We start from the raw sequence: 27,381 nt of genomic DNA on the forward strand, positions 1-27,381 counted from the left end.
TGGTGACGAGGAAACACTCAAACAAACAAGAAAAAAATGCTAGGATGATCTGGGATACACGCGGCTGTCGTTTAAAGTTTTCCGAGGTTTGCAGATTTATCAGGTGGCCCTCATTTTGTTGACTATTAACTCGCACTGCCTGGTCTACATATTTCCGACGGTCCCTGAAGGTCTTGTACAAACTGAGGAGGAGGCTCCTCCCCGACAACAGTTCCCGACCTCCGACGAGATCTCAGGCTGCCACACTAAAGAGGAACAAAAAGGCGATCTGACAGCGCTTTCTGCACTCCCTCCACTTTCTCCGGGGTAGTCACGGGATTTCAATGTTCAGCTTGCTCTTTGTAAGTACTCAATGACTAAAGGATCTAAGCAAACCTCTGGGAACTTCTTTCTGCCTCGATTGAATGTAATTCTAGTGCTATAGATCCGCTAGAGCCCACTTAAAAGTTGAGTTCCATATGTTAGGTGATCGGCACACTGCCGGGCAGCCAAAGTAAGTTGCATGAGGGGTCGTCCGAGAAGTGTCCAGTGTATAGCCACGTTAATGGTAGCTCGCAGAGCAAAGCTTAAGACGGTTTAATCGTGTGCTACAATCGGTGTTGAAAATCCCGTTAAAGGTATGAATGTTCATTCTCACTGCCTCAGATATCCGTGAGATCCACACTTGAGTTAATTACCTTTGTCTTGAGTGTTGCAGTGCTGCTGGTCTAAAAGATTGCTGCTAAAAGCAAAGTGCGTTAGCTATCCCGCTAGCTAACATAGCTGCGCTAGCTTGCTATCGCGGCTATGGCTATTTCCCAAAAGAAGAAAATCTCTGACTAGCATTAGGACTACTAACACGACTATGTCATGGCTTGTGTTTTTTTTAGAACAGGATACGTTTAGTTGTATTCATAACGTGGTGTTTTCTAAACTGACCGTCGTTCGGAATACCACAAGTGCTAGCGCTACCTTAGCGCTACACGGTGCAAGGGTGTACAGGTTACCGTAGAATTTCTTCCGAACAACGTGTATCATATTGGCAATGAATACTTGTGTTAACGTTAACAATTGTCCTGGCTAGTAGTGCTACTGTTATGTGTATAAGATGCGTTAAGTTATTTGTAGTTGTGAAAAGCTGCGTGGTAACTAGATGGCGACTAAGCTAGCCAATTGCCTTCCGCCCTTTGTGACAAAATCTTGACCTGCAGTATAGTTGACCTATATGCTAAAGGCCAGTTGCCAGGCTGACGGGTTGATTTTTTTTTTCTTAAACCGACAAACGATATGTCATGTCTGTTTATGTTTGTCGTCGCGGTTCCCTTTTGGACTGGACTGTCGTGCTCCTTGTCTTTATTGCTGGCTGTCTGGTTGGAGTCGGAAAATTTGCTCGGCTTCAACGAAAAAAGGAGAGAAAAAAATGGCCAACACTGGAGTTAGGTGGGTCTATAATTTAGCCTCGTCTGGTTTCCTAAAACAGAAAGCGCCCAACCATTTAGCCATGTGGGTTGAAGTGAAATGAGGAAATGCACTTCGGGAGGAAGTTGACTAGAGCAGCTGTGACACTAAAGGCCGCGGCACATTCCCATGCCTCTCAGTTTTCAATTTATGACCTTCCACTGATTTGAGGCTCCCCTCTGGTAGTAAATTCTAGTGGGCGGCTAATACAAGCGAATAGCCATCCTACCAACAGGGCGGATGAGTCAATCAGTAACTGGTGTAACAGGTAAGCTAATTATATATTCCCGATTATGAGTCACTGCAAGGTGACCTGGTTTGCCTGTTGAGAGGATGAGGTGAGTGATTGCATTCAGGAAAACAAGCTAAGGGAATGTTGGCACACTACAACAGAAATAATAGAAAGTTGCAGTGAGTAATGTAATCGTACTATCAAATTGAGGTAATCAATAAGGTCTATACTCTTGCTTCATAAAAGGTTAGACTTTCACAACTTCAGTATTGTAATGCTTTGCAGTCTTTAGACTCCACTGGCATTTTATTCTTTGTGGAAGTAGGTCATTTGAACAGATGACCCGCTTTATTTTGTAGCTAATTGACACATGATGCTCTGGCCAATCTAGAAATAGCAACTCTCACTCAATCTGCTTATATAGCACATCCCTCAGCTAAAGTCAGCCCTATACTGCTGGGGTGGGCACTCATTTTTGTGATCCGACTCTGCAAGGCAAACTTCTATTACCTGTAACTTTTGTAACCCAAACTTGAATTATCCTTATTTGAGTTTTGCTATTTTCTCAGCTAAATCAAACTTGTTGTTTAAAGACTGAATATGCTGGTTGGTTGCTAATTTATGCCTACTAGGAGCAAAGAAAATGCCCTGTGACAAGATGGGAAGTTCTCAGCCTTGGTTACTGTAACTGTGAAAGGTGAACCCAGTGTGCAGTAACTTGATATCAGCCTACAAAGGAGTGTTACTGGGGGAGAAGAACACCTATGTTGTAGCCTGCTGGCTTTCAGCCCATCAAGCCACGGGGGGGTGACTGAGTGTTGAAAGGTAGAGCAGAGGAGGCCATTCCATACTGACTGCTTTAACAGATTTTAAAATTTAGCTACTCTCCCTATCTGTGGTGGGAATGGAACACAACGTTTTTGGTTTTACAATGGGCTCGCGCCTATATTTGGCTGCAGTAGAAGTTGTTTTGAAATTGGTATAAAGTGGCAAGCTAAGATTAGTTGGCCACTGTTTGTGCTACCTCTTTTTAAAGCGATTAACTGAAGCCCATATGTAGTTACGCATTAGTGGGCACCTTTTTGTGAGTAGCTCGTTTATTGCAAAGTGTGTGGATTAATGAATCATGCAGTGATCGGCACAGTGTTTACTGTTGTTGCCACAGTGTTGGGATAAAGCAAAGGCGCAGGCTCAGTGGCACTGGCAGCGTTTCACAGATTGACACCTCTCCTAGATTGCTGTTGCAGGGGTTCCCGCTGAAACTATAGCAACAGGTAGGAATAGGATCCTCCTTTGTTTTTTGTGTTTACACCTGCCTTGTTTAGCTACAGCTGTCAGAGCTGCAGTTAATACGGGAACACGGAGTTCTGTGCCAGAACATGCAATAGTAATATGTGTTATTGTTGTTTGAGCAGCTGTGTGTAGGTGCTTGCTTTCTCAGATTTTAGAAACGGTGCTATTTTTGAAGCAGTGGTGGTCTAGACAACAAACCCTCTGTGTTTGCCCATTACCTAGGTGTTTTTTTGTTTTGTTTTTGTGTGTGTGTTACTTGCACCCCCCACCCCGTGAGTGCCTCTCGCAAACTAGTGTGTTCATTGTGGCCATAATCTCAAAAAGATGGATTTGCTACCATGAGCTAAACTGAGATCACAGGGTGTTTTATGGTTCTGTTAAGGGCTGTTGGTTTTTAGGTTTAAAAAAAGTTCCTCGATGACAGCATATAAACAAGCGTTAATTCTCATTATTGCTGCACTCTTAGTTCTTCTTTAGCTTTACTTTGTGAGCGTTTACTAAGCACCATTGCTCCTTTTTGATTTCTTATCAAGAGACACCATATTCCCCGCAGGAGCACTTGTTGCTACCACAGGGATAATTGTTGATATGGTAACAGGCATCCCCTGATGCTGCTGTCAGAAGGCAGTTGGTCTCCAAATGTCAGAAGAATTGATGTTGTGGTGGGACCTGCACCTCCCGGCAAAAATGCGAGCAGACATTCTCTTTACTGGCTCGGTCTGTTGCTGAGCGTTGGTCTCGGCACAGAAACTGACTTCTAGACAGTCCTGGAAGTTTACTTTTCTTAATGTTGGGTTATTTTCTATTTTTATTTTTTTTAAATTGTCAATCTGTCATGAATTGACTCTTGCACATATCAATTATAGCTAAATGAACCCATAAGCCTGGCACACTTGTAAACAAGAACCATTGTGCCTTTAAACAACAAGGCAGTTAACTTCTACAGGAGCAGCTGTCAGTTATTTGCTAGAGTGGGAGTAATTGTTAGCTGGAATGTTGAAGGAACACCTTGTATTTTAACTTGCCTGTTCTTAAGGATGCACCAATTGTGAAAGTCTGTTATTTGTTTACCCATATATGCTAGAGGGGTAAAAATCATCACAATCAAAATGAAATGAAGATTTTTTTTTTTAATCTGTATTTTTCCGTGTCTGTATTAGCTCTTATTTAGGAACTCTGTGTAATGAATTAACTGAAACTAGAAGCTTTCACTGTTCTTGGCAGTCTTAGAGTTATACTTACTGTTGGTTATTCTAGCAAATGTTTTTAATCAGTCTTTGGTTACTGTCACATTAAGCAATAAAATTAATAAGAAATGCATTGTTGTGAATATTTAAGACCTTCCCCATTTCCAGAAAAGGAAGTAAAAAGTGTGCATATATATTTGTAGATTTAGAAATGGTCAGCACAAAATAGCCTCACTATTTGTGGACCAACAATTAGCGAGGCCAGTGGCGGCTTATACTTATCAATAGCTACATGTTCTGCATACTAGCTGTGTGGCCAGTATGCAGAAGATGTGACCACAGCAAATGTTCAGAACTTTGTCCAGCAAGAAACAGTAGAAGTTTTTAATCATTAAAAAAGTCGCTATAGAAATAATTTATTATTGATTGTTGTAATTGCTGTGATTTTTGGGCACGCTCGGGTGATCCCTCAGAGAAAATGAGTCAACATTATGCTTCTGATAGACAGCAAAAAAAATTTGCCAAATCGAGTGACAGTGTTGCTCAATTAGGAACAGTGAGGTAAATGAGACTGTTTACTGCATCACGATTCAAAATTAAAGGAATATGAGATTAGGTTTCTATTTGTTTAAAAGAAAGAGGAAAGAAAAAGGTGAAAAATTGAATTCCAGAATTGAAAACCGAACAAATACTTAAAAAATAATTCCATGAATAGTTGACTCTTTGGCTACAGCACTTTAGATTTCTTGTTAAAATGCGTCTTTAATGCTGACTTTCAGTGCGTAATTCACATGTTAGCTTGCAGGTCAAGGTGTGTCTCGTTGCTGCTTTGTGTTCTGTCTGTGTTGAGAAATGTCATCCTGGAGCAGATTTAGGATTGTGAGATGAGATTATAACTTATCAAAGGCGCTCAGATGGCTCAATATAGTCCGGCGACCCATATTCCAGATCAAGCCTGCAGTCATATTTGGTAATGGCAACTATGACACACATTATTATATACTATGTAAATAGAACCGTAAAGGTACTGAAGGTTTAGAGTTTTCTTGTAAACAAATGTGATTTTTGTATTTGGAATTGGTTATTGCTCCTCAAGTTTTCTGCAACCAAGACTCCACAATTTAACTTTAAAATGCAGGAGTCAAAGTGCAGATGGTGACGTCAGCCTGATGAATGCTGAACTTTGTAATCAGCATCTGAGTTGTTCTGAATGGATGAGTTTTAAGTCTTCCAGTGATCATTTAAAACTTCGGGAAAATGTGTAACGAATTTGGGTACAAACGGTTTAAAGTTTTCTGATCTGTAACTGGAACTCCCCAGTAACGTTTTTTGCTAGTTCATCTCTGTATGCACGCCATTAAAATGGCTGCACAATCTCAGCTGGTCCACAATCTCAGTTGTAGATTTGGTGCTCCTGCCATTTGTATCTCAATCTTGTATCATTTGGTAACTTGCCCAGCCTTTGTTGACACATGCGATTGGCACAAACACTTTATATTACCACCTTTTGTCTCTCTTATTAGTTTCCTTTGTGTATTTGCACTTTTGATTCTCATTGAAATCGCAGGGAAAAAGTGTTTTTTGTTTAACATATAATTGGGCAGTCCTTTTTTTTTTCTTTTCTTTTTTTTTTTTTTCTTTTTTCCTTATTTTGTGAAAACTGTGATTAAAAGTGGACCTAGGCCAATTATGTGAGGGCAGAACAGACCTTTGTTTAAATGTTTTCCACCTTTTTGTTTCCATTTCTAAGGTACTGAGCCCTGGTCTCTTTCAGTGTATTCCAGAGATGGATCAGTCTTTGCCTTCCCCCTCTAAGCTCTATCAGAAGCCTTTGATCGTTACACTGTTTATCTGTGCTCACTCAGAGGTAGCAAAGCAGTGTGATAAGTGGGCTTTGCCATGTGCAAGTGCATGTGTTGTGGGTGTTCGTCTATTCATGGAAATGGAGGGTGGGGGTTACATGTTCCCATACTTCCCTCTCTCGAACCCAGTTTACACAGACAAAAAAAGGCAGTACAGCAAGTTCCCTGCAGGAAGATTACCTCTTGTGCTTTAGGGCTACAGAGAGCTAACCTGCTGTTCTGACTAGGGATTGGTAAGAGACTGACCATTTATCACAATGTCTGCAAAATAAGCTTGGCATTTAAAAAGCAACACTGACAATTACACTTATATTTTTATTCAATTATCTTAAAACTCTTATACTACATATACTTTCAGAAATATAAATGAGGAAATGCTCTTGTAAAAACAATTCATATAGACTTGTACACCACAGGCTCTAAGGGCTATTGCACAGCAGTTATAATAAGCTCTGTTAAAAGTTACACCCGCTCACAACAACATAACATACTTGGCTGCCAGTAAGTAGATCTAATCAAGATGCAAAATAAGTAGACATGGCAGCTGCATTTGACATCCCCTTTTTTTTCTTTTTTTTTCCCCAACTTTTGCTGTCACTGTTCTGAAAAACCACGAGTGTATTCTTTGTATGATTTGCAAGTTTTAAGAAGTAAAAATGCTTGTCCGCTTTTTAAAGGTCAGCAGTATTAGCGCTACTCTATACTAGAGTACCAAGGTTTACCAAGGTCTATGGTTTGTCAAGAGACACTTAATAAATGTGCTGAAGTTACTCCCAGCCATTAAAAATGTTTTAGTCAGTATTTGTGAGGATTAGATCACAGTTGCTTTGGAAACCAGTCCATTTGACCAGTTAAGCAAATTTGTCGCTTGCCAGTTTAATCTCTTATAGCTTATCAGTAGTGATTTTTGTGATGTAATTACAAAGAGGAATTAGCTGATGTCTTGGTACTGTGAGTAAACAATGCAGTTTCTGTTCTACAGTATGTACATCTAACCAGGTGTTTCTAAAGAAGACTGCGCTACGATTGGAAAATATTACAGGATCACGGATTGCTTATGGTTCAGACAGACCAGCAGAATCGTGAGTTGTGCTTATGGAAATGATCTAGCTGTTAACCTGCATCCAGCCATCTTTCAGTTAACCAGTTCAGGGTCGCAGGGGGTGGGGGCATGCAATAAAGCCTGAAAATGGTTGGACAGCATCTGTCTGGTCTACTTTCAGTGGTTATTGTTGGGATAAATAGAAAAGTGCTGCCACAGTTTGAATGAGGTTAGATGGGCAGTTCTTGGAAAATGTGTAGTGACAGGTGATTATGATGTGAAGTCCCATGACTTACCTACATCAGTGTTGTTGTTCTTGTTGTTTTCTATAATTAAGACCCAACAATGCATTTGTCTTTAAACATTACTTACTGGAAAATGCCTTGTCTAACCAGTATATCACCTTTCCCTAAAGGCATAAATAAGAAACATATCAAAGCCCTTTTAACCACTCCAACTGTAACAGGAAAACACCATCCTGTTTACCACCATAGCATGATAATTATTTACAAACAAAGCAAATGCACTCTTTTAAAATGTATTTTCTAGATGTTTGTCACAATCATTTAAAAACGTACTGCTGCACTACTGCTATTATGCTAATGTTGCATCAAAGCAAGCGCTTTGGGTGCCTTGAAAAGCGCTATATGAAATCCAATCCATCATCATGTCACCCAGTTATGTTGTATGATTTTTTTTTTTTCCCTGTTTTTATTTTACTGTAAGGACTGTGTGTGAATGAGGAAAATATCCCAATCCGGAGTCATTTTCATCTCCCGAGAGTATTTGCCAGCATTTATATTAACTACGCATTAGTCCAGTGATGAAATGAATCCATGTCATAACCATTTTATATGTATGCTTGAATAAAACTACTGATTCTACAGTTAAGAAGCATTGCTATAGAGCGATTAAATTAATGCGTGTCACAGTCATCTTTTTTAATTTGAGGTCCAGTATGGGCAGCTTTTGATGAATTGAATCTATTAATATTATAACAGTGCCTTAGCAATTGCATGATGATTAGCTACAGTACTAAAATATTAAGACCTCTGATATTTTTTTTTTTTTTTGTCTAAATGGGTTTTATTGAGTAATTAAAAATATAATTAGGCAATCGATCCTAGACTTGAGTTATACAAGTTATACGTGGAGCCATATCAACCGCTATACAACTTAAATGCCTAGTTAGCACGTTCTAATGGGGCGAAAGCTGTAATATTTGAAGCATGCTCAGATAAGGAAATGGAAATGTATCAGAATAATTGAGCTTCAAATATTTATGGCGATCAAGTGACCTCTGATTTTAAAAAAAGAGGGGGTGGGGGGCGAAACTCAAGTATGAACCTCAGGTCTTGCAAAATTTCAAAATCCCTGGTAGCCCTTCGGGCAGGCACTCTTCAGTTTGTGGTAGCCCAAAATAAATTTAAGTAACCCGAATTTAAAAAAAGAGGACAATTTTCTGATTGATGTTTTGTTTCCTTTACAGTATTATACTATTGTAAAGGAAACAACACCAATCAAAAAATAGTTACAACACAAATTACAACAACTGTATAAAAATTACTACAACTATATAAAAATTACAACAACTGTATAAAAATTACAATCATCAACTCAAATATTTGGTTCTAATTGAACAAATTTCTATGAACTTGTAAGAACTGTGTAGAACATGAATCAGTCTGTGTCAGATCCTGAATTTGAAATTTCCACTGAAATCACGGGTAAGAGGTAAGTGGAACCAAGATCTAGGACATTTGCTTTTTGAAGTTTGGCAAAATTTAGCAGTCTTTGCAATGGTAGTTCACTCTAGGGCTGCCACGATTAGTCGACTAGTCACGATTACGTCGACTATCAAAATCGTCGACGACTGATTTAATAGTCGACGCGTCGTTTGAAGCTTTGTATCACAAAAGACGCAGGAATAAGTAGTAGGATTTAAGAGTGTAATAACAGACTGAAACAGAAGATGGCAGCACTGCATGTACAAGGATGCCAGCTGCCGTTAAACCCCAGTAGCTCTGTCCCAGAATTCATAGCGCAGCCCAGCTCAGTTTCCAACAATGGCGGCAGCTAGTTAGTTTTAATATTACTGTTATTATTCTTTCTGGGTCACAAAATAAACGTTTAACATATTTTCAGGCGAGAATGTAACTGTGTAAACCTCAAATATCTGCTCAGTTTATCAAGACACCACATATTTTCAAAAGCGCTCCGACGTTTTCGGAGACGTCTGTTAACCACTAGCTCGATAGCTAGCCGGGGGAAAGGCTCACTGGAGCCCGTGAGAACACCGGACTCCCGGCAAATCGTTTTCAAACCCACCGCAGTCTTTCGCTACTCAGGTTAAACATACCTAAGTCACTTAGATAACTTAAAAATGTTATTGTTTGGCTTTTTTTTTGTATTTTATTTGTTCCTGAGTAAATCGGTTTGGCTGAGATTAAAGTTATAGTTTTTACACAGCTGAATAAACGTCAAGCAGACAACTGGTTATCAGAAGTGTGAGATGCTCGAGAATATACTCCGGTGTCCCGTTATATTTTAGATGGCAAGGAGTTTATTAAACTTCACCGAAACAATCTGCAAATTTCATTAAAATTTAATAAACTATCATCTTGTCTTTATTTTTAGTTAGCACATACTTTAAACACTTAAAGCTATAAGCTAATGATAGTTATATAAGAGCAGATGCATGCTGGTGCAATAAGCTGTACGTTTTACGTCCAATGGATGCATGATCTGATTAGTCGACTAATCGCAAAAATAATCGGTGACTAGTCGACTATCAAAATAATCGTTTGTGGCAGCCCTAGTTCACTCTTTGCAACATAGTACGCTGTTCTAAACAGCTTTTTCAGGACTTCTTGTTGTGCTTTGTTTATTTTTAGTATGTTTTTTGCAATTGGTGTTTGTTCTGGGAAAGATACTGCAGACTGAGCAACAATGCATTTCTTGCATTTCTCATGGGTTCTGATGGGGTCTTTCTTAAAATTACTGGTCCCAGTAACAAAGGCGCTTGTCGACTCAGAAATCGATGGAAACTCACGACACACCCGGCAGAACATTATGTTATTTAGCTTACCATATTCCAACCACAGAAATTCTTTTGTCCATGAAACCAAAAAAGCTGCGCTTTCTCTTTGCCTCATAGTCTGATTTGCCATAACTTTTCCGTTTTGTGGTAGGCTTTTCTTTGGCTGTCCCTTCTTCACCCTGACCTGTCTTATTTGGCTCTGCAGAACTAAAATACCGGCGTAAATCCTGCTGCTTTTACACACGTACTTACATAGCGCAAAGAATCGCTGACCGTTATCAACCTCTATGACATGTTTAAGCTTGCTGAGGGAGATTTCACTTGTCATGTTTGAATAGTAAGCTAACGATTCATAAGACGATGCCAGAGGAATTGGTGTACAATTAATCTGTCACTCACCAATCAGTACTGCCGCTCTCTCTACACAGTTTGCGTGATCGCAAAGTGAAAGCAAAAAAACAAGCGCAAATTCAAACGCAATTTCAATATGTCACATATTGACAGTGGCTCATCGATGCCAATGACATAATTACCCAGCTACATTTGCGAAAGAATGCAAAAGCATTGACACATATTTTTCCTTCCTATAATAGCCCGACGGGCAGGGCTTAGATGGATTTTGGTAGCCCGACTGGAAAAATCGCTAGCCCCGGGACGTCGGGCTAGCAATTTTGCGAGCCCTGAACCTAACCATGGTTTTGGAGTCTTGTTACACCCCTTATGATGATCAATGAAAGCAGCCATATCAAAGGCGAAACAGTTAGAATGGGTGCATCCTGAATGGGCACAGAACTAGGTGTTTTTTTTTTTTTTTTTTTGAGATATCGATAGATAGATAGATAGATAGATAGATAGATCATCTATACTGGAGAGCTGCATTTTTTTTTTTTTTTCCTTTTTTCTGGGTTAGTTGCTACACAGGTGCTAGACCTTTTGGCAGTTCATGTATTTTCAATACTGTTTGAAAATTAAAAGCATGTAAGCAAGTTTAGATGAGATGTTTCAGTGAGTCTATAAACCCTTTAAAGAGGGTCTGCTGTGGCTTGAGGAGTTCAGCTGCTGGGCAGTCCTGAGGATATATCTGCTGGTTGACAGATTCATAGAGGGTCATTCTTTAACCCAACCTATTTGTAGCCTGATGAAACCGTGGCAATCCACACACAGGTTTTAACAACAGGAATGTTTTTCTTTCCACTTGCTGTTAGCACTTTTACTTTTTGATGGAGAGAGGGAGAGCAGGTGCCTTTCCCTGAGGTTTAGTTGGGTTTTTAAAATACCCGTCTTTGCTTTTTTTTTTTTTTTTTTTTTTCAAACTAGACACACCACAGGTCTTTGTCACAATGTCTGTGCAGTCCCACCTTGACACAGGTAAACACAGACATGACCGGCTGTGGTTCACATCCTGATTATAAGGATTTAACAAGGTTATGATATTCAAGGGCCGGCAATGTCTCATTCAGCCTGAAAGCATCAAATGTTTTGTCCTGTTATTCTATCAATTCTGATGACATATAATAACTCAAAGTGTTTTATTTACATCATTGTATTGTTTGTTATTACTTTTCAGTTTGTCAATTCAGTTGATTAGATTTCTAATTCACTTTCTCATTGATTTCACCAAGTTGGTTAACTTTAACACCAGAATATCCTTAAGTGTTTTTCAAGTAATGAAACGTATTGTCCTGTCAATATTTTGCTCTGCACTTAGTGCTGGTAGTACTAGGAAAAATGGCTTACGCATTGCTGTATAATCCAGCTTTGATACTCCAACCTCAACCCGCACGGCAGGTGAAGAAATATTTTTCTGTTCTCAGAAACGTTTTGAATGGGCGCGCACCAGTTCTTCCCACTTCCAGCCTGAGCCTCCTCTTTGTAAATCCCCAGGAGTGTGCAGCTCATGGGAGGCACAACAACAGTTTGGAATCACTATTGGAGTTCCCAGTGGAGTTTTTGCATACGGGCCGCCCTCCCTTAATAGTCTTGTCCAAGCATGTCTGGGGATTTTGGTTTGTTTGTCACACTATGAAGGAAAAAAAAAAAGGGAATGGTGAGGCAAAAAGGGGGGTAGAAGCTGAACTAGAGTAGGGTTTTGTGTTTTTGTTTTGGTTTTTTTTTTGTAGTTTTGTGCACACATGTTTGCTTGCATGCTTGCTTGCCTGTATGTCTTTGCTTTTTCAAGCATGACTGATGACAAAGGCGTGTTGTGCTGCCCATTTCTTTTTAATGTTTGTACTGTTTGTTGAATACTTTGGTGACCTGTCACCATAACCTTTACTGACATGGGTATTGCATTGTCCTTGGAATTATTAGAAAATGTTTTTTTTTATTTTTTTTTTCCTCCCCCATTGTAGCACAATCTCAATCTACTGAATTAGTTTGATAGACATTTAGCTTTGTTTTTTTTTTCTTCTAATTGCGTAACTTTAAACCATCAAGAGATGCCAGTGAAGTATCTTTTGAACACATACGTACATATGGAACAATTTCGGCATATCATTTGGGTCCTGCATGCTGGGGCTTCTCGTGTAATGGGCTTTATCTGGCACCTGCTGTGGCCCTTCAATTGAATTGGGATTTGAGGGACTGGGGGAACCTGAGGAATTTTTGCAGTGTGGTGGAGCACATTGTTCTGCTAGAGCAGGGGTCAGCAACCTTTAACACCCAAAGAGCCATTTGGACGCAATTTCCACGCAAAAGAAAACACTGGGAGCCGCAAATACTTTTTGACATCTAAAATGAAGATAACACTGTATATATTGTGTTTTTTGTTTTTTTACCTTTATGCTTTGTGTAAACAACTAAGGTGTGTTGCTTAAATCCATTAAGTGCTACAGAGAAAATTACATTTTATTTATGTAATTAACACATTTTGAACTCTTAAAGAAATAACAAAAGGAAAGACACCCAGCTGAACTAAAATGATCCATGTAGCAAACAAAAACTTTTGTGAGCCGCCACCCTTATATCGCCTTTGGACTTTTGGAGCCTTGACCTGACTTTTAAAAAAAAATAATAATAATTGGGGAAAAAAAACACTATGCTGCTAAAAAATGAAAAATAGATATTTGCAAAATTCTGCCTAAATATGTATTTTACCTGGTTAATGTGTGTGGCGGGGCGTGGTCTGCAGCACCGCTGCAGGGGAGGCGAACGCACCTGAGCGGCACCCGCAATCACGCCTCGCCGCCTTAACGTCTGTGCTATCTATGCTGTTGTGTTGGTATGTGAGCTGAAAAGCTACAGCCGGCTGTATGCGTACAGGAACCGTGTGTGAAAAGTGGTCAATAAAGACATGTTTATGGAAACATCGTCGAGTCTGCCGTGATATGTTTACAATGGGACTTCTGCTCCTGAACCTCTGCGCACAGCATCTGCAAATCGGGGCTGTACGAAGTGACTTTCATCTTTACGCAGGACTGCAAGCTGTCGTCTGTGAGGCGTGAGCGGTATTTGTTTTTAACATGGTTCACGGTGGAGAATAGCTGCTGACATAATGTGGATCGGAATATCCATAATTGGCTTACCTGGGGTTGAAAGTCTCGATAAAGGCACGGCGTTTCGGTGGGTATATCGGCTTTCGCAAGTGTGACGCTTATTTTGAGCGATCAAAAAATAATAGAATATAATTTTATATTTATATTTCAATATCACAATAATCTTCCAATTTAGAACTACAAGTTAAAAAAGAACTAACATAAGGAAAATACACTAAAGCTAATTACTTAAAAAAAACTAATTTTTCCCAAACCACGCGGAGCCGCACTAAAAGGACTAAAGAGCCGCATGCGGCTCCGGAGCCGCAGGTTGCCGACCCCTGTGCTAGAGGAAAAGGACCTGAAGTTTTCTGGTAGAATGTTTCATTGTAACAAGATGAACAAGCTTTAGTCTCGTGTAAATGGGGGGGAAAAAGAAATCTTTAACTACTTCTTCCTTTTTTTCTTTTTTTTTTTTTTTAAATCCCTCTCCCAGTCCAGCTGGCAGGGTTATTTAAAAAAACAAAATAACAGGAAAAAACAGTGGTCATGCAGCTGCACCTGAAGGCTGGACGCTTGTTTTTCACGATTGGTTTTTACCCAGCATGTGACATGTAAAGTAAACGAAGGCAAACTCGTTGGAGGGGTGATTATGATATAATATAATACTGAGGGAGCATATTTTGTTACAGTGTTAAATAAGTGTTCCATACAGTAAACATTTTCATCTTGGAAAATGGGCAATCATCAAAGCTCGCTATGGATAACCATTACCTACTCTTGCGCCACATATGAGTTTGACATCCACCCACCCACAAGCAAACCAAAGGTCTGCAGGCAATTTGTAATTGGCTTATGTGTGTATATGTATGTGTGTGTGTGTATATATATATGTGTGTATGTATATGTATGTGTATATGTGTATATATATATATATATGTATGTGTGTATATATATATATATGTATATGTGTGTGTGTGTGTGTGTGTGTGTATATATGTGTGTTCTAAAAGTTGGGGGGGGGGGGGGTGCTAGTACGGCTGTTTGTATCAACTTTTTTCTCTCCTACTAAAGCATTAAGTTCTTGCTTTTACATTCTTTATCTCTTTTTTTTTTTTTCTTCTTAGCACTGACTTACAGTAACAGTAGTGCTGTAGTGAGTGTAGTGCTTTCTTCTTCTTCTTGGGTTTTTGGTATGAACACTGTTAGGGCTGCTCCAGTTTTAGGCTGGGTGGGTGTATGTCACCTATCGGTTGTATTGACGTCACTACTAGGAACCAGCTGGACCATTGGGCAGGTGTGATCCTCTGATTTATCTCAGCTAGTTTTTACCCATTGACTTTTTGTTTCTCTTCTGTACTCTTTTTGCTCTTTCCCCTCTTGTTCTAATCTTGCTAATCTCTTGTTATGTCCTTACAGGATGCCTCTTCCAAATGACATCTTGCTGGCTTTCTTCTTGGTACTATTTCTTTGTCTCTGTCCTCTTTGACATTTCCAAGTATATTAGTTATCTTTTATTTGGTTCTCATGAAGGCCACAGGAATGAAGGCAGGTCTCTATGATACTTGGCTCCGGTTCTCCTGGTTCGTGGTTTCTCTACGTTTGTTTGCAGCTGTCAATGCTTCTCAATCTTCTCGAGTTTCACATCAGTGCCTGTCATATCAGAGAGGTAAAGGGAGAATTTACTACTTTGCTGTCAATACAAGGTGTCAGTATTGTATTTATATTTGTGAAGGCATTCTAAGAATGAGGTGGGTGCAGCAAGGACGTAGGTGAGTGTGTCAGAGCTTTTTTTCGTTATCATTGCATGTTGCTGTCACGTCAGTGAACATGGTTTCCTCCAGCCTGCCCTCTCACCCTTTCCTCCTCACATGACAGGTGTGCCCCTGTGCTTTTCGACTTGGATCTCATGGCAAAAATTAGGCCTCAAGCTGCTTCAAGGCAGTACAGTCTGGTCATGCCCAGTCTGGCTCCAGACAAAGCGTCAGTAAAAGACGGAGAACCTAAGCTAACCTCAAACCACCAGACTGGGATGCATGTAAAACTAATATTTTTCACTATGGGGGGAGGATGTACTCAGACATTTTGTATAAAAAGTCTGTTTCGTCATTTGGTATTCCACTCTGTGTATTCCATGTCTCACTTCTGTGTGTTGATGTATTTGTCTTTCTAATTTTAGAGCAGCCCGCCTCACCCACTCCCTAAGCTTGTGGCTATCTACACTATGTGAACAGCGTGTGTGTGTGTGTGTGTGTGTGTGTGTGTGTGTGTGTGTGTGTATAGTAGTCCTGGTGGGAGAGTCATGGAGACGGGCCACCTGATAGCTATCAAGTGCCAACAAGAGCTTCTCACAGCTTTAGCTTTGCAGTTATGGAGTCTTGTTGCAGTAAAATCCTTAACATGGCGAAAGCCTTTTAATTAGCACTCCCACTGTAGCACTATACTCTTCATGCACTTAAGCTGTGATAACTTCACAGCTGCCACCTGCAGCGTTTTATTGTTGATATTCTGAGCTTAGTTACCACTTATCTTGCACTACAGGATAATGCCATATTCATTTAGTTTGTTTTATGTCTGACTTGACTTCGTATTTCACCAGACAGTTTGATGAATCAAGCAAAAAAAAAAAAAAAAAAAAAAAGAGTTAGCAGCTGCAGGATACCCACACCCTGGTTCCCATTCTTTTGCCACTTTTATCACCTGTTTAGGTTTGCGTGTCCTTTTCTGTTCTGAGATACTGCAGTCCTTATCAGCTAACACTTGAACTCCTCGCTCTCTCGTCCTCACAGTCTTACTCGCTGTCTGCCATTGCTTTGCCTTAGTTACTCTTAAGAGGGTTCTGGTGAGGACCAACCAATTTGGGAAGTTCTTCCCATCCAGCCTCAGTCCTTTTCCCCTGTTTCTTGCTCCAACAGTGAACACGTGATGTTGAACAGGGCACCAAGGGAGCTTTCTCTGAGCCAATGTGTGGGCCTCTGCCTTTACTCAGTGACCTTTCTCCCAATTTAGAATATATGTTTATACATGGACACGCATGTGCAAAATGCCAGCTGTAAGCCCAAGTTCTTTATAATACTGTTTCTAGTATTCATAAAATAATCCAACATTTAGATAATTTAGTAATTTTTGCAATCTTAGTTAAATACAATTTTTAAAAAGTAATGTTTGTTGATCATTTTGAATATGGTTCTCACATTTAGTAGGTGTTTTGGTCTGGTTAAAAATGGCAATGAAATTTTATTTGCTTCATTTGCTGCCAATTTATACAAACAAAATGGTATTGGTTAAGTTGGTATTTGTAAATAAAATTGGGGTTAACCAGACAGGAAAAGCTTAGCATCATGAGCTCTGATGATTTCAGGCTGTCTTCACCTTCTAGAACTTTCTTTTTCTATTTTTATTACATATATCTATTTTGTGAAATGTGTATAATGCTGCACTGTTTTGCGGCAGTGCAGCTGCAGAAAATGTTTAGCCTGTATTTTGCTATATACAGGCTAACATTTTTAGCCTATTTTTTAATTAGTAGTTTGTCCTAGCATTCTTACAACATTTCCATTAAGTTATACCAGCCATTCATGTCGAAGTGACTAGAGAGATCGCTAACACGCTTTCGGTCTACAGTTTGAAGGTTTTTCTGTCGACTGCTGCTCATTTCCTGTGTGGTTAAACATACTTTGCTTGTACAAACACATTTGGTGTGTATCTCTGTGCATTTTTTTTTCTTCTGTCTTCCTTGATCTAAGCAGTGCATAACTGCAGAACCAGTTTGCAAATTTCAACAGTAATTTGCATGCATTCCCGACAATGTTGTGATGGCAGACTGGGGAGCAGCTGGGCAGGCCCAGTGTTACCACAGTTTGCTTACTTCCTCTGAAAGGCTTAGTCAGAACTGGTGGCCAAAACATTTCTTCATCTTTCCTACTTTCCTGTTTATCTTCTGTTATGTAAGGCAATTTATGAATAGGTGACAAATAGCCAGGTATGGCTATTGGGTTTGAGTTGAAAGTTTGTGCGTTTGCTGTCATTTGTTTTCACCTCAAAGTTTAGAAGATTCAATACAGGACCCTTGCCTTTTTCACTTTTTTTTTTTTTTTCCCCCCCCCCTTCATTTTTTCATTTATTTATTTATTTTTTGCTTTATGTACCTTATGTCAGAGACTTTCTGTGGTCTCAGGCCTGGAATTGCTTCCTGTGCCGACATCCCCTATAACGATGACGTTGGAATTCACCTTACGCTGCTCATTGTATTGTTGTTGTTTATTGATCACAAAGTGCTTTGTTAATAAAATATTCAGAGGAAGAACTTATGAATGATGACTTAATAATTCATTTAAAAAGCACATGCACTGGTCTTATTTGCACAAACAAAGCTGCCTGTGTGTACTATTGACCGTACGGCACAAATAGAATCTAAATCAAATAGAAACGTACAAACAGAATAGCAGATTTCTGTCAATCAACAAGTGAATTATGTAATCATTACAGCTCTAGGTAGTGAGTACGGTGAGAAGGGATTGCAACAAAAACATGAAGTGCCAGAATTTAGCTCGACTGAGACTGCATTTAGCGTAATACTTGCTGCTTAGCCACACCTCATGTTCTGCACCTGGCCCTGAGGTGCTTTAGTTCACATACACTTGTGTTAATTCTAAAATCGGGTTTCCCATCTGCCCCCCCCTCCTCCCTCCCTTTGTAACCCTTCTTGTGGCAGCATTTGGAGCACAGACTGTATGAAGTCACTTGGTCCATCTGGGCAGCTATCCACAATCCAGTTGCTTTTCATCTTTTTAGCATAAGCTGTCATTGTGGTGTCCTTGGTGTGTATTTGCGTGCATGTCTGGTTCTTTTGTTCTTTGGTGGGGTTTTTTACTTTTTTTTTTTTTCAGTCTCTTAGTCTGCTCTCCTCCTTTTCAGTCAGGTTTCACAGGTGAAAAGCACATGCTAGCTGCCCCGTCTCTCCACTTATCTGTCCTTTTCATTTCTGGAGGATTAGGAGCTGATGGAAAAAAACCTTAGAAGCCTGCCCGACTTTTGTCCAGGCTTCAGTTGTCAGATTGTAGCCATGACACACTCTTTTCTGTCGGGCTCAGTGGTGGTAATTAAAGGCATCACAGATGATCTTGGCCATCGCACACCAACACACAGGCGCAAACAAAGTCAAGGCTGCTTTGAGTGCCATTGCAGCTGTTCCATGGGTTGACACACTTCTTGTGTAGTGGCGGTGTGGTTGATAGTACATATCAGACTGGTTGACTTGAGACTGGCTAAAGATGGAAAAAGCTGTCACTCAATTTATTTAATATTTGAATGTATTATATAAAGCAGCTGAGAGTACAGAGTCTTGTTTCATTCAAAAGAAGTTTTTATAAAAGGGGGAGCGTGGGATTGAAATGCTGGGGCTGTTTGAAGCTTTGCCCACCCGTTAATCCGCACCTTGTGACTACTGCCTGTGACATGGTGCTAAAGTCCGAGCCCTTTTTTCTTTAGCTAACGCCCACTCACACACACACACTGGTGTGTGGTAGGTGTAGAGATAGTCAGCTCTTGCCTTTTTTTTTGTTTTGTTTTTAAATGCTACCTCCCCACCTCTCTCTCATATTGCTCTGAGACGGTTCCAGCCAGTTTGTGGCGGCTGGGTTTAGACTGTCAAGGACTTGGCACAGTTCAGCTGACTGCTCCGTGGCTAGTTACAGGCCAGACATTACCTGTTCTGAAAGACACTCTTATGAAGTGTCTGCACTCCATGCTGTGAATATTATTAGTTTTCCATTTCGGTGACAGGTGGTGAATTGACAGTGATGTAATCCAAAGGTGCTGTCATTTCACTGCAGGATTAACTGGCTGGAAGGTAGAAACAGTCATGATGGGGATTTTTGAGTGTCTATACACTGTTGTTGTGCTTTGTTTCTTTTAAAGCTACTTTTAGCTGCTTTGTTATTCACAGGGGGTCATTCCAGCAAGTAGCACCACATGTTTGAATTTTTAGCACCAGGTGACCTTCCTGATGCAGCCCCAGGGGATTTGTCTACCCCTGGAATCAAAAATAGGATCTTTTGCTTCTGTGAATGTGTAAACCTCTACAGCATGGAACAACTTTTATGTTACAAATTCCAGAAGCTGATATTTGAGAAGTGAAAACACTGACAACAACTACAAGCAGACCGCAGATCATGTTTCAGTTAATCAAGACTGAAATGTATGCCTTTAATTATTAGGGAAGTGAGCTTGTTGGCTAGACACTTCAGTAATGGTGGTGGTGGTGTTGTTGGTTAGATTCAGAAATACTTGTTGGATTAACTAATGGTTTGTATGTATGAGTCTGGGCTCCTGGGTAGTCACCTGCCACCTGTGACTCTGCTATTGGGATTTGTAAATGAGTAAGTGGAGTGAGTGGAAGAACAGACGTGCAAACTAGTACACTGGCGTTGTTATTTTGATCTAAATTGTTGTATGTAGTTTAATCTGACATAGCCTAACTTCAGCAGAAGTGTGTGGCAGCTAACCTGCAAGGAAAGAGGCATGCTGATGCTAGCACGGTTCACTTAACCACACTTGGTGAACTAATCTGACATTGTGCGTGTGAACAGTGTTGTGCAAGGCTGCAAAGTGCCACACATTTCAGCAGCTTTTAAAATGCTGTTGGAGGCACTGAAGAATGTGATCAGCAGTTTTGGTGGTTTCCGTAAAACATTCAACAATGTTTGAAGATGTTTAACTTTGACCTTTTTAGTTTGTTGTTAATTAAAATCACTTGTTTAATGTAGTCATATATCCCTAGTTATTATAGAAAGCCTTTTTGATGGGGAGGAAAAATAATCTTGTATAAACTGAAATTGCAGATTTATATCTGGTTTATTAAAGGCTCCTTTAATCTGTACTGTTGTCCACCCAGTGCTCAAAAGTCAACATATGTGGTATACTTAATCTCCGGACTAATAGTCAAATATAATCATGATATGCAAAATGTATTGTGGTTATTACTATTAATCAGCTGCAGATGTGCAAATTTAACAAGTATCATATTCTGTAACGACCTGAATCAGTGGCTTCCTGCTTGTGCAGACACTGGTTATCTGTTTGAAATAAATGGGTGCTGTTTGTGTGCGATTTTGTTACATTTAAGTCTCCCTTTCTGTGTTCTCTTCACAGGGTTTCTGTGTTGACTTGAGCCGTACCTATATGGCGTGTGTGAGCGGAGAGTTCTGCCAGGCACAGCACCTCACCTCTGTGGAGAAGTGAATCGGCCGCCCCCCGAGGGACTACGCTACCCAGAAACCCCCCTGACTGCCAGCGCACTAGGAACTGCTGACTTTTCCCAAAGGCCCTCTGGGATATTGCGTAGCCCTTGGCCTGATTGCTCTGCCCTGTCCCAACCGATACGAAAAACCTTTGCTTTCTACTTTCTTCTTGAACAGCCAATCACAAACAGCTCTCCTGAATGGGGTAAACTGATTGGATGACTCCTGGATAGTCTCCTCATCTTCTTGTGTTATTATTTTATTTTTTTTGTTATTAACTTTTTTTGGTTTTGTATTTTTTTTTTTTTTTTTTTTTTTTAAACATCCCAAAGTACTGTGGACTAGTTTTTTTTTTTTCTTTTCTTTTGTGTTATCCTTCTGTGTACATCATCCCATAGTGAATACCTGTTGTCCTCCTGAGCGACCCCCCTCCACGTGTTGTCATTTTTATTTATTCTACCCTACATGAAAACATACGTTTCCTAGCAGTTTTTTGGGGGGTTTTCTTTTCTTTTCTTTTTTTGCTGACTTCTGAGCCAAAAGTCGCTTTTGTTTTGTAAGAGTTTTGTATTGTAATTGTTTTTTAAAGCCGTCTCGCCAACATGAACCGCCCCGCTGCAGTTGAGATTGTCTACGAGTGCATGAGGTTCCTCATCACCCACAACCCCACCAATGCCACACTTAACAAGTTCACCGAGGTATGCTTGCGTTTGTGTTATAGCTGTTTATCAGATTGCCAGGGCTCTGTCTCAAATGCTCCCTTTCACTTTTTCTGCCAGGAACTGAAAAAATTTGAGGTGAACACTCTGGTTAGAGTTTGTGACGCCACCTATGATAAGGCTCCAGTAGAGAAAGAGGGGATACAGGTCTTGGTAAGTGTTGACATACATTTTTGCGGCAGTCTCTTACTGGATGTTTGTGCTGTTCAACTAGGTTATTTGATGATGATTGATGTTTTCTGCTTTAGGACTGGCCTTTTGATGATGGTGCCCCTCCTCCCACCCAGATCGTGGATAACTGGCTCAAGTTGCTCAACACCAAATTTCGAGAGCAACCCGGCTGCTGCATTGCCGTACACTGTGTGGCAGGCCTCGGACGGTATGTATGGTGTACAGTTGGCCTCCTTTTCACCAAAACCCTTTTTTCTTATGTGCCAAAATTAGTCCTGCGTGCAATAAATGAGAAATGTAGTGGTATGTTTTAAGTTAGAGGGTTAGAAGGCGGTTATTTGGGTCCATATCAAAGTGGCGGCAGAGCTAACTGAGACATCTGTTCTCAAAGTTAGACGTGCCATTTCCAAGGCAGCAACACAGCCTGTCCCTTGTGTAACGCAGCCCATTTGACCCAGTGTCTCATCCTTTTGTTTTTTCCCGCCCTGTTAGTAATCTGGTTAGCGTGACCAGGGACCATTTCATTGCTGCGGTATTAACAGTAGCTCCAGAGAGATGTGGTCAGAGAAAGCATTCACTTGTTGTTTCTTCACTATTGATCACACAGCATTGGCTGGTCTTTCCTCTCACCCCCACCTCCAGAATTGAATCCTCAATACTCATTAGTGATTCATTTAGTAACTCAAACGATTGTCTCCTTTTTTCTTCTCCTGTTAGAGATCATTTAAGCAGCTGATTGTCTTTTTACAGAGCACTATCGTTAGTTACAACAGCCGGGCACAGCTTCTGGGGGAAAGCTCTAGCTTTCGAATACATTCTGTCTAGTCATGAGGTTCCAGAGGCGAAGATATGCACACTTCTTAGTCAGAAACCAGTGTGACAGTGAATTACAAACAAGTTATGCTGAATAACAACACAAAGTGTGAAAACAAATAAGGCAGAAGCACATGACGTGGGGGGTGTTTGTGTGAAAATGTCTTTCCTGACCACAAGTGCAGAGTTAGCCAATCTGCTCTCAATGGCTTCTAGCGTTTTGCATTGCTGTGGCATTCCAGAGACTTTCTAATTCCCAATATTGGTTAGACTGGCATTTTCTGACTACGTCTCCTCTCCTTCTTTCCTGTACTTTGTTTACTGCAGTCATATGAGTTTTCTGCCTTGCAGTGTGATCTGCTTTACACAGGCTAACACTTAACTGCTGCCTCCTACACTGAAGGCTTATGTGCCGCCTTTTAACAGAGTCCACACAACATTCTCACATTCTGTCTGTCTTGAATTGTATGTGAGAAAAAAGCCACTAAAACAACTGCTGTCAGCACTGAGCTCTAACCTGCCGAGTGGTCTGGAAAGTGTTTATGTTTGTCTTTTCTCACCCTATCTCCTGTTGTGAGAAAGGAGAAGCCTTTTACTGTAACTCATCAGTTATTTTTGTGTTTGAGGCTCAGGGTGTGAGCACAGTGCCCCAGCAGGGCAACAGTGAACTTGTGCACCCCTGTTGAGTTCCCAGGCCTCTTTTTCAGGTTTAAACGCCCCTTTCTCATTCCTTCACCGCCGTATTACTGTGGAACCATGTGACTCTTGGCATTTAATCTTCTCTTCTCCTTCTTTCTTCCTTGGATGCTCTCTGTCTGCTTGAACTGGCGGTCCACTGGATTTCTTCACCTCACAGAGCTCCAGTCTTGGTGGCCTTAGCCCTCATTGAGTGTGGGATGAAGTATGAGGATGCTGTGCAGTTCATAAGACAGTAAGTATACGCTTTGCTTTTGTACTAGAACCATAAAAGGAGGCCAAGTCTTATCAAAGATTATTGCCCTTTTAAGAGACTTGCAGTGTAAATCAGACACAAGGTGTGCTGATACTGAAAACTCAGACCTCATAAAAACATAAGAAATGATTAAATGCATTTAAGTTGGAGGGATTTAGAGTCATGGAACGTTGTGTTTTTTTTTTTTTTTTTTTTTTTGTTTTTTTTTTTCCTGCTAGGTGATATCACAGGTCCTTTTGGGAGGAAGGTGCTTTCAGAACTTTGTTTTTTGTTTTTCCTTTCCTGGTTGGAAAGCTAATGCACTGTATTAGTGAGTTGGTTGATAGCATAGCAACATTTGGGCTATCAACAAAAAGTTGAAGGATGCTGTGAACAGAGCTATGGACTCATGATAATCAGAGTTAAAAGGGACCTATTTTTATGCTGTTTTAATTTAGATAACCTGACAAGTGAGGTGGACTGAAATGCCTGATTAATATGTGCTTTTCACCCACATTACCAGCATTTGCTGCTCTGTGCCCAAAGATAGGATCCAGTAAACTATAACAATTCACTTGGTGGTTATTTCCTGTAATCTTGCTTAATCTTAATTACTTTTTTGTGTTTGGATGGCCCAAGCAGTTGAAAGGAAATGCTAACATGTTTTGTTTTATCCTTTTTTTTTTTTTTTTTTTTCCTTTTTTTTTTTTTAAGAGCTATTTGACATTAGCTGTGTAAATGACAGTCCTTCTTTAATGTCTGCTGTTTACATAGGTGTGTTGTGTTTGCTTTAAATATGCCAGTTGCGTGTGCTGCACCAAAACATCATGTGATCCCATCTAGACCAATGACAGTACACTTGAGTCACTGAGAAATTCCCACTTTTAGCCCTTACGCCGAAGTAGAAGATGGAGTTCTAGGAATTCAGAAGTACTAGTTCTGACTCGCTTGAAAATGCTTGTCAATCTTTTATGACTCCTGTAATCACCGTCACGTTTTAATGTGCTGCATTCTTTGTAGTCACGTTATTTAAATGGCCTCTCCTTCTTTTCTGGTTTTCACAGGAAGAGACGTGGAGCCTTCAACTCCAAACAGCTTCTTTACCTCGAGAAATACAGACCCAAAATGCGTCTGCGGTTCAAGGATACCAATGGCCACAACTGCTGCGTGCAGTAGGCTGCCTGTCAGTGCGTCTTTCTTATGCACATCTAGTGGGGAATCTTCCGATAACGGGAGAGATTTAAAAAGAAAATACAAAACAAAACACGGAGAGTGCTATCAGTAATTATTGTGATGATTTGTTAACACTGAGTCATGGTTAATTGAGAAGGAAGCGAGTGATCAAATGAATGAATCCAGATCTGGGGATCCACCAGCCGAACCAATGAATGGAAGGTTAAAGCACACAGATAGGCCCGCCACCCGGTTTATACTGTTCAACCACGGGCCAGAATTTTTCAACTTGAGTCCATCCTGTTTCTTATGGGGTTTTTATTTTACTTTTGTTTTTGTTCCAGTTTTAATCATGGGATAACAGTTTCCATTTTTTGTGAATGTTTATTTTTACACAAATGTGGTGATGAAATTATATATTCTCATTTTGATTTCCACTAATTATTGATATTTTATAATTGGGCCAGAACGACATACTTTTTTTTTTTTTTTTTTTTTCTTTCCTTTTTTTTTTTTTAAACACACATTGTGACTGTCTGTCTTTTTTGCACAAAACTCAAAGGTTCACCTGAAAAATGCAGTAATGTTTTTTCTTCTTACCCTTCACTTGCTTTAATGTCACTTTCAGTTTAGGGGGTCACTGAGTTTGAATATGTCTGTAATATTTATTCACAAGATATATGTGTGGCAGTTAAGAGTTTGGCAGGGGCTAGGACACTTTGTCATCCAATAGTTTTAGTTTTATCCATTTGAGAGCCATGTCTTTTTCTCTTTTTTTTCTTCTTCCTTTTTTTTTTTTTTTTCTTTTTTCTTTTTTCTTTAAATCTTGTTGGAGTGCAATAATCAGTCCACCTCAGATATGTCCGCCAAACCCTGCTGAGTGTCCTACACACACATACACACAAACTTCAGATTATCATCCAGGCCGTTTAAAAAAACAAAAAACAAACAAAAAAAAAAAAATACAACAACAAAAAACAAAAATGTAACTACAACAGGTACTTGTAACTTCATTCTCTCTCCCTTCTGGGGCTACAATAGGACTTTTTACAGGTATGCATATTTAAACTCTTACACAGAGCCTAAGATTCAATCTGAAAGTCAAGCTGGAGAAGAATGAAAGTGGTCAGTTTTTTATCATTGTACCCATTTTGAAAACATCCCCAATTCATATTGGTTCTTTAAAGATAAATAAATTCAAATAAAAAGCAAACTTGTCTCTTTTTTCCCCCCCCCAAGGTTGTCAGTTGTCACAATCTGAGTGGGCACGGGCGTGATGTGTAGTGAAATGGGTGTTTCGTATGGTGCTTGGGGCAGATAAGAAGTCCCTGCCTAAATGCCACTGTCCTAAAAGTTCACTTCAACCAGAGGAGCTTGTAAGAGATCCATCTAAAAGGAAACCATGGGAATGCATGGTTTCCTTTGTTTGGAGCAGTGAAGTCTAACTAATTTCATCTCTTGGGCCACATGCAACGTACTTTGAGCTTAAATGGGAAGTCAGTGTGAAGACGTTTCACCTACACAATCCCTGAGATATCTTTATATAATATGCATTTAAAAAGAAATCTTAATTTCTTTATTAGTAAGTTACTTTGTTCTTTAGAAGTAGGAAAAGCTGGAAAATGTATGAGGAAAAAGTGAAAAATTCCACACTTTTTTTTTTAAAACCATTCAGTGACTGAATTAGAGACTTAGCTGCACCAGTTCTGGCCCCCAGGCCTTGTGTTTGACGGCTTAGAATAAAGTTCAGGGGGGGTTGTACATCCTGTTGGATTGTGCGGTTGTCTCGTTGGGTTTGCAAGGCTGCAGCCTGACCCTTCTCCCTCTGGGGGCAGTGGCCAGTGTTTCTGGTCTTCCTGTGTATCTGGCTGATATCAGGGGAAGGGTCCAGCTGCAGTCCCGACAAACCCCCGATCCCTCTTTACCCATACTTGATTCCTTACCCGTGCTTTGTGAAATACCTGCTTCATTATGCTAAAGTATGACACACTTGGATACAGCAGGATATCACAGGATATCTAAACCAAAACTTCCTACTTCCTGTGCCAGTCATTGTTAAAAGTTCTGGTATGAAGATGGTGTGCATTTAAAATCATCACATAACAGTCAGTGGGTTTGAAATGTAATGTCAGACAGTGCCATCCAGGATGAGTCAGTACTTCCAGAGGCATACATGAGACGCATCACACTCCAAGGATCTGGAATTGAAATCTATGGAACAATTCTGTAACAGTAGAGGTGGTGGAAGTTCTCCCAGGGCTGCGGAAAGCTTTTTAAAAGCTTTTTTTCTTTGTCTTTTCTGTGATCTGATTGGTGATTCTGTACATGTATTTTTATGTTTTTACTTGAAATGACAAGTGCACAGAGGTGTTACAAACATAGGTGCTGAGGTGAGACTTGCTTTTAGAATGGCTTTGATACACACTTTGCCTACCCGCACATTCTACATATTCTTTCATATGTGGGTATCTGTTTAGTCATGTGGTAAAAAAAAAAATTAAATTTTATTTGGTACATTTAGATCTTTAAAGCAAAATGTCATCTTTGCGCCCCCCCCCCCCCCTTTTTTTTTTTAAACTGAACAACAGCGCCGTCTGTCACCTCGCACTTAGTGATAAACACAATCAGTGCTTCCTAGACAGTATGTTCTCATTAGACATGTCTGTCAAAGGAACTCCTCCGTGTCCTTTCCCCATCTGAGAGTGAGTCAGCACCACGTGGAAAGCACAGGACACCGAGGTACCGAGCGATGACTCACAATCTCAAG

The 27,381-nt window shown here is 40.1% G+C and overlaps 1 protein-coding gene across 3 annotated transcripts; it reads left to right on the forward strand.

Annotated features, from left to right (window-relative positions):
* Positions 1-195: 195 nt before the first annotated feature.
* ptp4a2b (protein tyrosine phosphatase 4A2b) lies at positions 196-25,598 on the forward strand. Of its 3 annotated transcripts, XM_065471121.1 has the most exons (7): positions 197-341; positions 20,719-21,012; positions 21,397-21,505; positions 21,587-21,679; positions 21,775-21,905; positions 23,367-23,441; positions 24,506-25,598. In XM_065471121.1, exons 2-7 carry the CDS (start codon positions 21,008-21,010, stop codon positions 24,615-24,617), a joined length of 525 nt encoding a protein of 174 aa, XP_065327193.1. In that variant the 5' UTR covers positions 197-341; positions 20,719-21,007; the 3' UTR covers positions 24,618-25,598. The 3 variants fall into 3 exon arrangements, with proteins under 3 accessions (XP_065327191.1, XP_065327193.1, XP_065327192.1); XM_065471119.1 differs by having other exon boundaries at positions 196-341; positions 21,397-21,679; XM_065471120.1 differs by lacking the exon at positions 197-341 and adding an exon at positions 2,835-2,943 and having other exon boundaries at positions 21,397-21,679.
* The last annotated feature ends 1,783 nt before the right edge of the window (positions 25,599-27,381 follow it).

Source organism: Pelmatolapia mariae, linkage group LG22 (genome assembly GCF_036321145.2).
Source record: "Pelmatolapia mariae isolate MD_Pm_ZW linkage group LG22, Pm_UMD_F_2, whole genome shotgun sequence".
Lineage (NCBI taxonomy): Eukaryota > Metazoa > Chordata > Actinopteri > Cichliformes > Cichlidae > Pelmatolapia > Pelmatolapia mariae.

What these genes read in the sequence shown, in the direction of transcription:
- ptp4a2b (XM_065471119.1), top strand. An exon ending in AAGAGGGGATACAGGTCTTG is followed by an intron (nt 21,680 to 21,774) that starts GTAAGTGTTGAC and finishes TTTCTGCTTTAG; the next exon opens with GACTGGCCTTTTGATGATGG. An exon ending in TGTGTGGCAGGCCTCGGACG is followed by an intron (nt 21,906 to 23,366) that starts GTATGTATGGTG and finishes TTCACCTCACAG; the next exon opens with AGCTCCAGTCTTGGTGGCCT.